Genomic DNA, 12589 nt, shown 5'->3' with positions numbered 1-12589 from the left:
CAAGTCGTAGCATATGAAATAGGGGATTTTTAAGGATCTAATTCAAAAGTGACAGACCAAAATATCAGTACGCGCTAACTTTTTTGCTCTGTCTTTTGACCTGGTTTGGGGCGACCCCTCACGACTTCCTGTCCTGTGCCAACTTCATCTCAGACTAGCACTTGTCCAAGGAATCATAGAGTACGTTGTTTGTATACATATTAATTAATGTCTTAACCTACAGGTTTTGCTCCCTGTGTGCTGCCTGGAAGGTATTTCTTGATGCCTTACATTTCGTCAGTTATGGTCAGTGTTTTCCACATATTCCTTACCTGGTCGATTCCGCTAATAACCTATTTTCTCATCTTACGAGTCTACTCATTTTAGGGCAATCATATAACTCCACACCCTAACCGCTTCTTTTCAAGTTTCGCCACTGTCATTGTGGTTTCATATGTATACGGAAATTTCAACCTGACTGCAAACGAAAACGGCACAATTTTTTTAATGCATCATTTCTATCAGTATACCCAAGTCTTAAGAGATTTCTCCTGAAAACATAGGAAGGCACCTACGATCGAGTATTAAAAATGTGATCTTAAGCCATCCCTCAGATACATGTTTCTCCGCAATATAATAATTTTTATACAGTAACCATGACTAAGGAAAATCGGCTATATACACGAGGTAGGTGCTGCTGTTTACTGTCATTTAAACTGGCGAAAAACTGCCATCTACTGAGAAGTAATTTATTTTTAAAAAAATACATGGTTTATGCGCAATATATCAGCCACAAACCACAAGTTTTTTATAGTCTAAACAGAAGTGCGTCGTTTTCGTCCTATCAAATTAACTAATACTTGTCCATATAACTGCTCTCGATCAAATGGAACAGTGAAAAAGTCCATAAAAAGCATGAATGTAACTTAAGACACTAAATCGATTTCCCCTACTCATTTGTACGATATGCAATGAAACGGTAGTCAAGCAGCCACTAGAGCCTCTTGGAAATGAAACATCAGTGCTTAATGCTTTAGATTGCTTCTTTTGCCTGCTGAAGAGGTAATGAGAACGAGAACTCCGAATGATCGGATAAAAATTATAAAGAAAACTGATATTCTCATGTGGCTCAATAACGAACCTGCTACAGCCATTAAGGCCGACTTATGTACAAGCAACTGGTCTGAGCAGAAGACATGTTGGAGGCAGTTTGGCTACAGTCAAAACCCCTTAACGACTCACTTGTACAAAATCCAATAGCTAACATGGATTCTGTAACTACATCAAGCACATACCAGGACTCTGACACAGAAATCGTGATTGACATTGTGTGTACTTTACTACAATGTAGACAACTATCCAAAATCAAAAATCTTGGAACGTAGCATACTACTGCTGAGAAGGCAGTTTGCTCGTTAGGGTCCTATAATCAAATCCATCTAATAAGAAATTTGTAATACGCATCATACTTCGCATTTGTACTTGGGACGACCGTACTACTGTCAACGATAATCAAGGCGAAGAAAAAAAAGTTACATTCAGATACGAACTTTACTGTGAGGTAATTTTCATTGTACGATTCTGAATTATTACGAAGATGACATGAAACTAAGCTGCACCCATAATTATCCGGTATGCGCTCCAGGACCGCGTCTTCTTTCCCATGGTGGAGAGTACAAATTTATTTTGAGGTATGTCGGGGGGAAATGAAGCACGCTCCGGTCGTCCCACAACAGCACTCACAAAAGCGGCGAGAAACTGTGAGCACATTTCAGCTAGAACCTTTGGCTTCTATTTGATTCCGGAGACAGAAAAGGGAGGACAACAAGAGGCTTAGCGTCATGATCAACGTGCTGCATTACGTTCTCCTACAATTACGGAATAAAAATCTTTACACGAGGTTCCAAAGAACGAAACATCAATTTAATGAGGAAACTGACGCTTAACTGTGAATACATTCATTATAATTAATTTAGCTCAATCGTTCAACATGGCACAACAATGTTTGGCTGCTACACCCTTTTTCAACAGCAGAGTAACTAAGCCTACCAATTCGCGTGCACCTTAATCACGTGGACTGTCGTAAAATGATTCACAAGAAAAAAGCATTTCAGTAGTTTCTTCTATGCAACACACAGAACTTGCTTGCAATCTCATTAATGCCCTAGTATTGGCAGTGAAATGTAAAACGCACAGAAAGACGTCCCTCAGATTGAATGTTTCCATAGAGATCTTGTCATCTGGATTATTTCATGTACTACAGTCTATCGTAGGCTAGGTAAAAAAGAAAACATAAAAAATGCTGCATAATGCTACGGCGGTTTCTCTTCCGTTGGGCAATATTTCAAACCGCGTAGGTCTATATTATGGCTGAACCGGAAAATGTAATTCTCTCCCACGAATTGTACAAACCTACTGAATTAAAACGACCTTCTGACCGACAAACTGAATTATTTGGAGACAAGCCTCACCGAGTTCATATGTCAAAGGAAAATACAGTATGCCAGTTAGTTAAAAATTAAAATAACACATGCCATAAACAGTTAAATACAAATAAGCCACTGGAGAACATTATGCAATAGGCTGCTACCATATCCCTTGTTCCTACCTACATGTTGTGTCGATGGTGTCTCCGTGGATTTTATTTTAAAGTTTGCCTATCCCCACAAGCTTCGTGCATGGATGGCAGGAGGAGAAAAGTGGTTTTGACGAAGTGACGGCAGGTTCAACAGAATGTAGTAAAATCAGTCTCAAATAACCATACTTCAGAGCTCCACGATTTGAATTTCATCTATTAGCGCAATATGGTAAAGATTACCACGATGAATAGCTTTAGAGTTGTCTCTAGGAAAAGCGCTAGAGTAAAAAAGTCTGGTTACAATGTGTCGTCGTCCTGGAGTCAAAAGTTTTATGCCATGACAGAAAACTAAGGATTTTTCGAAACTAGACAAATGTTACCTAGTTTCATCGCTACCAGCTAACGAATGAGAAAATTTTAGTGTTGGAGCAACCTGCTTAAATATGCCATTTCAGTCTTTAATTTTTAAGGATGAGTGTGGTTTATATATATTGTAAAATGCACATAGTTAACATTAATGTGCAAATTTCACAAAAGTTTAAAACTTCTGGTCATAAATTTCACAAGGAAAGAAACTATCAACCTTGCAAGTAATAGCAGACAGCTACATTGGTTACGCTAGCAATGACAATTTTCAGATACATTTAGAACAATGTCAATCCGAAACAGTGTTGCGACTGGTACCCTTAAAGTGTGCTTCGCATAGAAATTTTGTGTTTAGCACATATCATGATAGGGATTTGGAACAGACGAAATATGACAGCGATATGTTGCGAAATCGACATGTAAGACCAAAATACGTCACGTAGTTCCCTTTATATTTCTAGATTCATTTTCCCTTTCTCCAATCGCGAGCCCTCGTGGTGGCCTCGTGAGAATTGCACGCGAAGTCCAAAGGGGCGGAAACTTGGCAGTCGACCGCCATGTTAGTGACGTCAGACGACACCTGTACGGCAGTGTAAACTTCTGCCACCATAAAATGCAACGGTGACTTTAAAAATGTAAATATACACCTGCTGGTTTGTATGCTTTCGCGGATGATGGTATATCGGATCACATAGAAATGTTGCTTTTTATTAACATTACCAAGTGAAAACGCTAAACATTTCGGCGCTCTAAAATATCGCTCTATGATGTGCTAAAGTAGCATGGCAAGGCAGCTGAAAGCAAGGTCGAATGTTCGTAAAGTTTGGCTATGTAATTTGACTGAGTTATAGTGTTTGTACTAAAAATTACGGGTTACTCAAAAATATCAGTGCACTTGTGATGTATGCAACGTCTCGCTAGCAAATTGTTATCAAATCCGTAACTCATTTTTTCCTTCGTTTCAACTGCTACGTACGAAAAATTAGATGTGAAATCTCTGCCCAAGGTTTGTTAAGACTCAACTTCATAGTTATTTTACGCGACTGTGGTACGCAATAATATACATAAATAAACAATTCTGAAAGACGCAGCCCTCTATGCAAACTGAACAGATAGGCTACACAATATTACGATTACTCCTCCGCCCATTACAGTGTACTAAAACGGTTTTCAATAATATCGATTGACTTTCATATCCGTAACGTCCTCACGAAATTATTATATTATACCCTTGCGCTGTTTAACAATGAAAGTGTATCATTTGCAACAGGGACATGTCTTTTCTTTGATGCGAGCCAGACTCTTACCTTACTTTGAAAGGGCGAATACCTCGCCGTGAAAATTTCACTGGGTTAATAACCCTATTAATGAAATCAACAAAATTGTCATTGTTCGTCGAACTGCAAATGACTTAAATTACCTACAATGCAAGTAGAAATACTACGGTTCGCCACAGATATGAAACGATGCGGAATTCCACACTTATATGCGAATCGTGCTGCATATGCTTGTCAAATGTTTTATGATAGGAAGCAATGTAGCAGCGTGATTCAAGTCACAACAGGGTGCAATAAAACCCATATCAATCGAGTTTACTGATCTGTATCCTATGCTCTACACGAGGTTGAAGAACCAACAATAACCACAGTAGGGCTGTCACCCTGCAATATAACTGCAACACCAACGAAACAGGTTGTCAAATTTTCTAGCAATAGTAAGCGCTCCAGATTAGTATCGGGCTTTCACGGATTTTAGTGACACGTTTATAAGAATGCCTATCTAGAAAAGTCGCAGAGTTAGTCTGACCAAGGGGGGCAGAAAATAAAGATACAAAATTGCGCAGGTAACTGTCCGCAAAATGTAAAACAGCGCAGTCTGCCAAGCACACTTTAAGAGCTGTTGCCACTAAGCGAATCTTAAGCGAACCAAAAGACAGCTATACAACCATCATACAAGTATGAATTCCTGCATGGACTCAAAAGAGCAGCCGTCAGGTCACGCGAAAGTGCGCTCTTCACAGCTCCGCGCACAATGCCACGGCTAGACTAAGCCACACGATACACCGCACACCACGGAGCAGGTGGCCAAGTAAAGCACTCTCACTGCTGCAGCACAGCGATGTCAGTAGGTCAACCTCGCCACCCGGCTCTTCACTGCGAACTGAGGATAGACTGGCCTGACATACTTTTTCGCCGAGAGCGTACAGCGCGTTAGCCGACCGCAGCCGACAACAACCGAACGGCGCTGCACAGGGTGTCGAAGGAACCCACGGTCCTCCGTACCAGTTCTCGCTGCCGAGCGGTGCGGTGCTAGTAGCGAGGGACGCTATGCGTAACTTTTTCTTTAAATGGAAAGGGTCAACATACACTTTATCATCAAGTCCTACAATTTATTATTCCAGTTTCTGAATATTGTCTCCCCAGTTTTATGGCTGCTGCGCCTTCTACAGCGGTCAAAATTACAACATATCAAAGAAGGAATTTTGCAATGCTCAATTATTTCATGGATTCAGGAGAATGAGGACTAATAACTAACATGTTCTTATTATGTATACAGGGAACGTGTCTTTTTATCAAATACGGCTGAATGATGGCGGGAGATTCGCCAGATCGGGGCAGAAAATAGAGATACGACACTATTGAACAGCAACTGGCACTGAATATCAACTCAAAATCAACCATTTTAAATGGCTGCCTGTGTTGTTTGTGTCCGTTTAACGTAAGACTGCGACTTCATGGTATGATGAAGTAACATTGTCAAACCACATTGAATGAAGCTGCTTTCTGATAGAAAATCACATTCGTATTAAACTGGCGTGAACATTCTGTAGGTTTAAACACTTTGCCATGAGGGCACACTAGTGCCGCGGCCAGGAATATGCATAGTCGGACATATAAATTTCCTAACTGTTTTTGTTTTGCCGCAGATTTCCATAAATTATTGCTCTTTTCTAAATCGACGGAGATTTTCCAATATTTTAAAGGACGTTCTTTCTCAGGGCCCAAGTTTGTTGGGCAGAAGTGTTTAATATGTTCTATTTCGGATGTATGAATCACTGATTTGCAAAATGTTTCTATACCTGTTCTTTTTCATTTACGTAAAACATTCACTTGATAAATAATTTAGACATAAAAACTGGATATTTTAAAGTCTTTTATGTATAAAATTTTAATTTAGAGGTATCAGTACTACAAGTGTCCAGGAAATTCTGCAGTTTTCTCAAAAGTAGTGTGTTACTCTTCATATGCAATACCCCTTGCAAAATATGCATACAAGAAATGTAGGAAAGAAGTGTATGAGAAATGTGACATCTGCTCCTCATTAAAAATGCTACATATTCATTTAGAGTTACATAACTTTTATGATGTTTTAGGATATCTCTCTTAACACTAAAACAGGTTTAAGTGCAAAATTAAAACTAAGGAACTATTAACTTAAAGAAGTGAATGTTCCATATGCGACAAGATAGCAAGGATGGAGCACTAACCCATATAAGGTAGGAAAAAGGGAAAAAGGCTGTGATTAAAATGAAACCCAAATCTTAATAGCTGCATGTGAATACTGACTGCAACAGAGCTATTCCTCCTCCTCCTCCTCCTCCTCCTCCTCAAGGAGGATCTGTCTACTCACTAGCAAATACCTTGTCTGTAAGTTAGGGTGGTCATACAAAAATAAATGACTGTTCTGGGGTAGACAGATGTAATTATTACAATAATCCTTTTGATTTCCAACACAATTCAATGCTACTCCCCATTACTGAAAATCAAAATTCACACAGCTAAGCCATTAAATTTCACATTAACATCTGATTAGGACATTTTTTAAAATATTTATCCTTAACACGTTGACTCCATGTGAGTGCCAGTGGCCACAGCAGAGCCTCACAAATAACACTGCGCACCTGGCCTAGTGGTGAAACATACATCACTAGAGCATGCAGCAATCAACCTGTTAATCACGTGAATATAACAGAAATCATGTAGAACTGTGCCAGGGGGCTAGTAAATTGAGGAATGTCATGTTTCATCCTGAAAATCGGCATATCATATTATGAAATTGCCAGTCTGAGCTAGTAATATTTTGTACTAAACACCACCGTAAAAAAGATCGCTTATCAGTAAAATTCCTGATTTTTGGTCTAGCTTTCTACTTTGGTAGTTAAAATGCAGAAAATGTAAGTACTTGGGAAAATTACACTGGCAGCTTCTATCTTAAGCTCAGTATAAATTTGTACTGTTCCAGATGATTGCCACAAAAAGTGCATCAGACGCTACCTGCCTTCTCAATGGACAGGGCAGCAAGCAAGTCAAGTTGTACTATGTACATACTTTGGCTACAGACTTTTCATTAAATATCTCGCAAAAAATTGTATTAAAATGTGTCATATTTACCATATTTTATTAAAAGCTGGATTGATACAGTGAATAATATCAAGTATAGGTGTACCAGATTTCATCAAATGTAATTAAAATATCAAATGAAAGCTCTCAGAAATATGAACTCTGTGAACAGTGGAGTGCACATTTCACTTAGTTAGAAAATCTCATATGGCTAAACATTACTTCTAATTATACCTTTGTCTGATTAGAGACTGAAGTGTGAGAAACGAGCTCATAATATGAAAGTTTTTTTTCCATAATAATGTCTGCTTCTTCCATTTATTTTCAGAGTTTACCAGCGGGAACAAATACTTTGCACAAATAAGATGTCAAATAATATTAATGCGGTATAGATAAGTTCAGACTTTAATCAAGATTTTCTGGTCCTCAAAGTAGTCATGATTCAACTTCATACAATAAAATCTAAGTCATATTATACGCAAAAGAATTCTCGGTGTTTGCTTTGACACAATGTCCCCTCCATTAGTCTATTATAAAGATTAAAGATAAATGCACACTACGGGGAAAACATCAATGATTACTCTTTATAAAACCGAAGTGTGGTTTCATCTGGACTTGGCATTATTATTATTATTATTATTATTATTATTATTATTATTATTAATATTATTATTATCCCCCCCCCCCCCCCAGTTGCTTTTCAATGCCAGGGATGCCTATTTCTGTCTCTTTTGCATGGGAGCTAGTGTGCTAGTCAAACAATGGTTTAAGATATTGCACAATACTTCTCTAAGAATAACTTTTTAAAGGTGAAATTTAAAACTTCAACTTTCCTTTTGCTGTCTTTAACTGCCATACCAGAGTTGTCAACAAGTGACTGAATAGAAACCTTTGACCCGTTAAGCAATTTTACATAGCACTAGACAAGATCTTTAACTATCTTATGACATTAGAAGTAGTTGTATGCTTTGCATATAAATCTTTTTACAGATCTACAAATTTCCACTAATTTCAATATGTTGACATTTCTGCATTCCTTTTGGACCAAGTGTGCAACAATCCCTGTTTTCTCACCATTTTCCAAGTATTGTTATGAAACCATGGTGGGTCTTTTCCATCCTTAATATCACCTTGCTCAGCACACACTTCTCCAGAGAGTGGTTCACAGTAAGTTCAAACTTTCCCCATGACCCAAACTCTACTAGCCTTCGACAGATATACTAACCATCATGGCTACGATGACATTGTGATGGTTAATTCCCGTCTCTGTAATGAGACTGTCACTAAGGTCATAATGAGATTTTCACTCTGCAGCGGAGTGTGCGCTGATATGAAACTTCCTGGCAGATTAAAACTGTGTGCCGGACCGAGACTCGAACTCTGGACCTTTGCCTTTTGCGGGCAAGTGTGAGGACGGGGCGTGAGTCGTGCTTGGGTAGCTCAGATGGTAGAGCACTTGCCTGCGAAAGGCAAAGGTCCTGAGTTCAAGTCTCGGTCTGGCACACAGTTTTAATCTGCCAGGAAGTTTCAAGGTCAGACTTATTTGTGGGTACAAGATCTGAAATATTTTCTTTGCTTGTCAGTTGTCAAACTGGTTGCTAAAAGGCACTTTTTGGAGCAAGTGTTCACAACTACTCTGCAAGATAAGACTTTCACCTGCAAGGAATTCATACACATCCTCGTCAATACTGAATATGTTAAAGTTGTCTCCAACTAATATTCCAAGACCTTCTCAGATACCATTCTGCTAACGTATTTGAGAAGATTTTGGGAAAGAGAGTATGGAAGACAGTAGGAGAAGCACAGAGAGGAACAATATGGCTTTAGACCAGGAATTTTGACAGTGGATATTATTTTTAGTGTAAGGCAGCTCCATGAGATGCTACAAATATGGTAAGGATTCAGTAACAGTGTTCATGGACATTGAGAAGGCCTATCATAGTGCGATATAAGAAACCCTCCAGAAAACGAGAATTTGAAAGCAGACTGAGAGAATAAAGGAAATCTAAATTGTGTAGAAGTAAGAGGAGAGAAGACAGACTGGTTTGAAGAGTAAAGTGGGCTGAGGCAAGGAAGTGCACTATCCCCTAAACTTTTCATCACCATTATTGATGAGATATTGACAGGGGTTGAGGGGTGGGGGGCAGCATGAATATGAAAGCAATGGTGTGGGAAAATTGAAAAAGAGAAGTACAAAACAGTGAAATGTATGTGATGAAACAGTGTGGACTGAAATTTAATGGAAATAAGTGTAATGTGATGGTGGCAATAGGGAATAAGAGAGAGATGTAAGTATTAGAAACAAAAGTAGAAAATCTAGAGTACCTTGGGACCATAGTAGATGATAGCAGGATGAATGATAAAAGAGAATTGAAAGCCAATGGCAAGCCAATGGCAACCCCATGGTTTCCCGCACAGTGTAAGAAGACTGGTCTGGAGCAAGTAAGCAAATGCTATATTGAGTATATTATGCTGCACAACTCACGTAAGCATGAGAAATATGGGTAATGAATAAAATGAATGTGGGCAGGATAAAGGCTTGCAAGATGAAATTTCAAAGATGCAGAATAGAACTTACTGGAATGGGCAGAGTAAGGAATGCGACAGTAACAGAAATAGTGAAAGAGAAACTCAAGCAAGAGATCACGGAAAAAAGATGAAGATGGTATGGGCATGTTGATAGAATGGGATTTTGCAGGCTGCTGTTAGATCCAATGCATCAGTCTGCAGACTGTTTAATGTGGCCAACAGCATCTTTAACTGTTCAAGAACTAAGGCAGCTCCTCCTCTGTCCACACACAGCAAGCACACTCCTTGCACATCTTAATACTGTTGACTTTTAGACACAGATTTGCACTAAATTTCTTAAAATCATAAACACAAGCTACTACACTGAAACTGGCACAAAATGAAATAAAAGTATGGGGGTCACACTACTATATTCAAAACCACAAGACAGTGGCACTGAATATGATATTCAGCTATGCTACAAGAACTATGAGTAGCAAGAACTGAAAACAAAAAATTATAGAGTTGTCTTTTACTTCCCTCGCATAGATCTTATTTTTCCTGGCCTTCACGGGGTCTGCATGTTAATCTGAATATAGCAATGTTACTGGTAGATGGTGACCGGATGAGGAGGGATGTCAGTACCAGCTCAGTATTTCACCTAGTCGGAAGTGGAAAACTGCCTAAAAACTACATATGGGCTGGCTGACACACGGGCCCTCATCATTAATCCACCAAGTGAATTTGATTTGAAGCCAGCACATATTCCCAAGTCCTGGAAGCAGCATACTAACTTTAATGGCCATCCGGGCAAGTACTTGTCTCACACAGATAAAAGCAAACCATTAATAAAATTTAGCTCTAAATTATGGCTCTCTACAAGTGCTTGATGCCACAAAAATGTGGGCTCCTTATTGTCAGTATTACCTATACAAATGAAGTGCTTTAGTAAGCGGTCACAACATTTTGAAAAGTGGGCTTTGGGCTGTACCTTCAGGGTCACAAACGTACTGACAGAGATCAGGGGCAGAGAAATCCTCTTGCACCATATATACAGCTAGATGTTGCCTAGATTTCATAATCTGCCTGAATTAACCAGTTACTAATCCAACTCCATTAGGTAGTGAAAGGGTATGTAATTTTCTATTTTATCGGTAAGAATTTCAAAAAGAAAACACTTAACAGGGAAGTCCTGTACTTGGTTGATATATAAATGAACATGCACATATAGTTATGCATTTTGGTAAAGTTGAGTAGAAAATTCAATTTGAGGGTTTTGTTTTGTGCCAATGATTTTGAGAAACAGCTGAAATCATTCGAACTGAACAAAGCTACAGGTGCCAATGGAAACCCTGTCAGATTCTACAATGGATTTGCGACCGAGTTAGCCCCTCTTCTAACTATAATCTATTGTAGATCCCTCAAACAAAAACATTTGCAGTTCTTGAAAAAAGGCAAAGGGCACACCCATCTACAAGAAGGGTAGTAGAAGTGATCCACAAAACTACTGTCCAGTATCCTTGACACGATTTGTTGTAGGATCTTAGAACATATTCAGAGCTCCAACATAATCGGGTATCTTGGACAGAATGATCTCCTCAATGCAGACCACCATGGATTTAGAAAACAATGATCATTTGAAACTCTAATCTCACTTTTCTCACATGATGATCTGAAACCTTTGGATCAAGGCAACCTGATAGATACAGTATTTCTCGATTTCTGAAAAGCATTTGACTCAGTACCACACCTACACTTTTTGTCAAAAGTATGATAATAAGGGGTATCAAGCGAAATTTGTAACTGGATTGAGGACCTTTTAGTAAAGAGCACACAGCATGTTATCTTGGATGGAGAGTTATAGTGAGATGCTATTCGTATTATACATTACTGACCTTGCAGACAATATTAACAGTAAAATCAGCCTTTCTGCACACGATAGTTGATTCAGTCAACTCTTGGTAAGATTTCATAGTGGTGCAAAAATTGCCAACTTTCTTTAAATGTTCAGAAATGTAAAATTGTGCACTTCACAAAACAAAAAATGTGTAGTACCCTATGAGTAATCAGGGTAATTAGGGGCGTCGACTTATAAAAAATAATGGTGCGGGGCATACTGGGGGTGTTTCTGTGGGGAAATTTTCTAAGTTTTAGATGAAAAATAGTGAGTTTTAAATTTTTTAACACTTTTAGATATATTATCAACATCAGAACCCCGAAAATTGGACTCTCGATAACTCTACACTCCGGTAAACTTGACACACCCGACACATTTTTTGGCTTTGGAGAGGGGAAAAAAAAAAAAAACCTTGCATGATATTTTCGTAAAAAGCTAATTTACTTTACAGTAATGATCATGCTTATAGACTATTACAGAGCAGTGAATACAGAGCTCTGCAAAGACTGAAATTATATTTAAATAAATCTTAAACTATCATTACAAGAATAAAACATAAAAATATTGCTGTTGCACAATAATAGCACTTTGATTAATAAGTGAAATAGCTAATTTAAGATTACTTTCAATAAGGCTCAGGGTTCATTAAATAAAAACAATATCTCAGAGTTAATGCTTTAATACAGTCAATAAAGTTAATACCGTAGGCCTAATACTTTCAGTCAAAAAGTATGTAAATAGCGGGTTATAATTGGGTCCTACACCCTAAAAATATTTAAGTATTTGAAAATAACTAATACAGTACTATAGTAATACAGTACTACAGTACTAAGCTAGTACTAATATTTTGAAACTGAAAATTTAATATTATGTATGTATTTAATTCTCTATTTTATAAAGATATTTAATATTGCTCTAAAT

At 38.2% G+C, this 12589-nt stretch overlaps 1 protein-coding gene across 5 annotated transcripts in view; it reads right to left on the bottom strand.

The window, feature by feature from the left end:
* The window catches only part of LOC126191375 (retinoic acid receptor RXR), a 136870-nt gene that overhangs the window by 105546 nt on the left and 18735 nt on the right, over positions 1-12589 (bottom strand). For 2 of the 5 annotated variants that reach the window (XM_049932223.1, XM_049932226.1), the window contains exon 1: positions 4869-5067. The exons of 1 other annotated variant lie outside the window; for it this stretch is intronic. In XM_049932223.1, the coding sequence (XP_049788180.1) occupies positions 4869-4874 (6 nt within the window). In that variant the 5' untranslated portion in view covers positions 4875-5067. Of the gene's footprint in view, positions 1-4868; positions 5068-12589 lie in introns of those variants that run through there. 2 more of the 5 variants (XM_049932222.1, XM_049932224.1) reach the window with 1 other exon arrangement.

This window comes from Schistocerca cancellata, chromosome 6 (assembly GCF_023864275.1).
Source record: "Schistocerca cancellata isolate TAMUIC-IGC-003103 chromosome 6, iqSchCanc2.1, whole genome shotgun sequence".
In the NCBI taxonomy this organism is placed as follows: Eukaryota; Metazoa; Arthropoda; class Insecta; order Orthoptera; family Acrididae; genus Schistocerca; species Schistocerca cancellata.
Note: the sequence above shows the minus strand (reverse complement) of the source record. Positions and strands in the feature narration are given on the sequence as shown.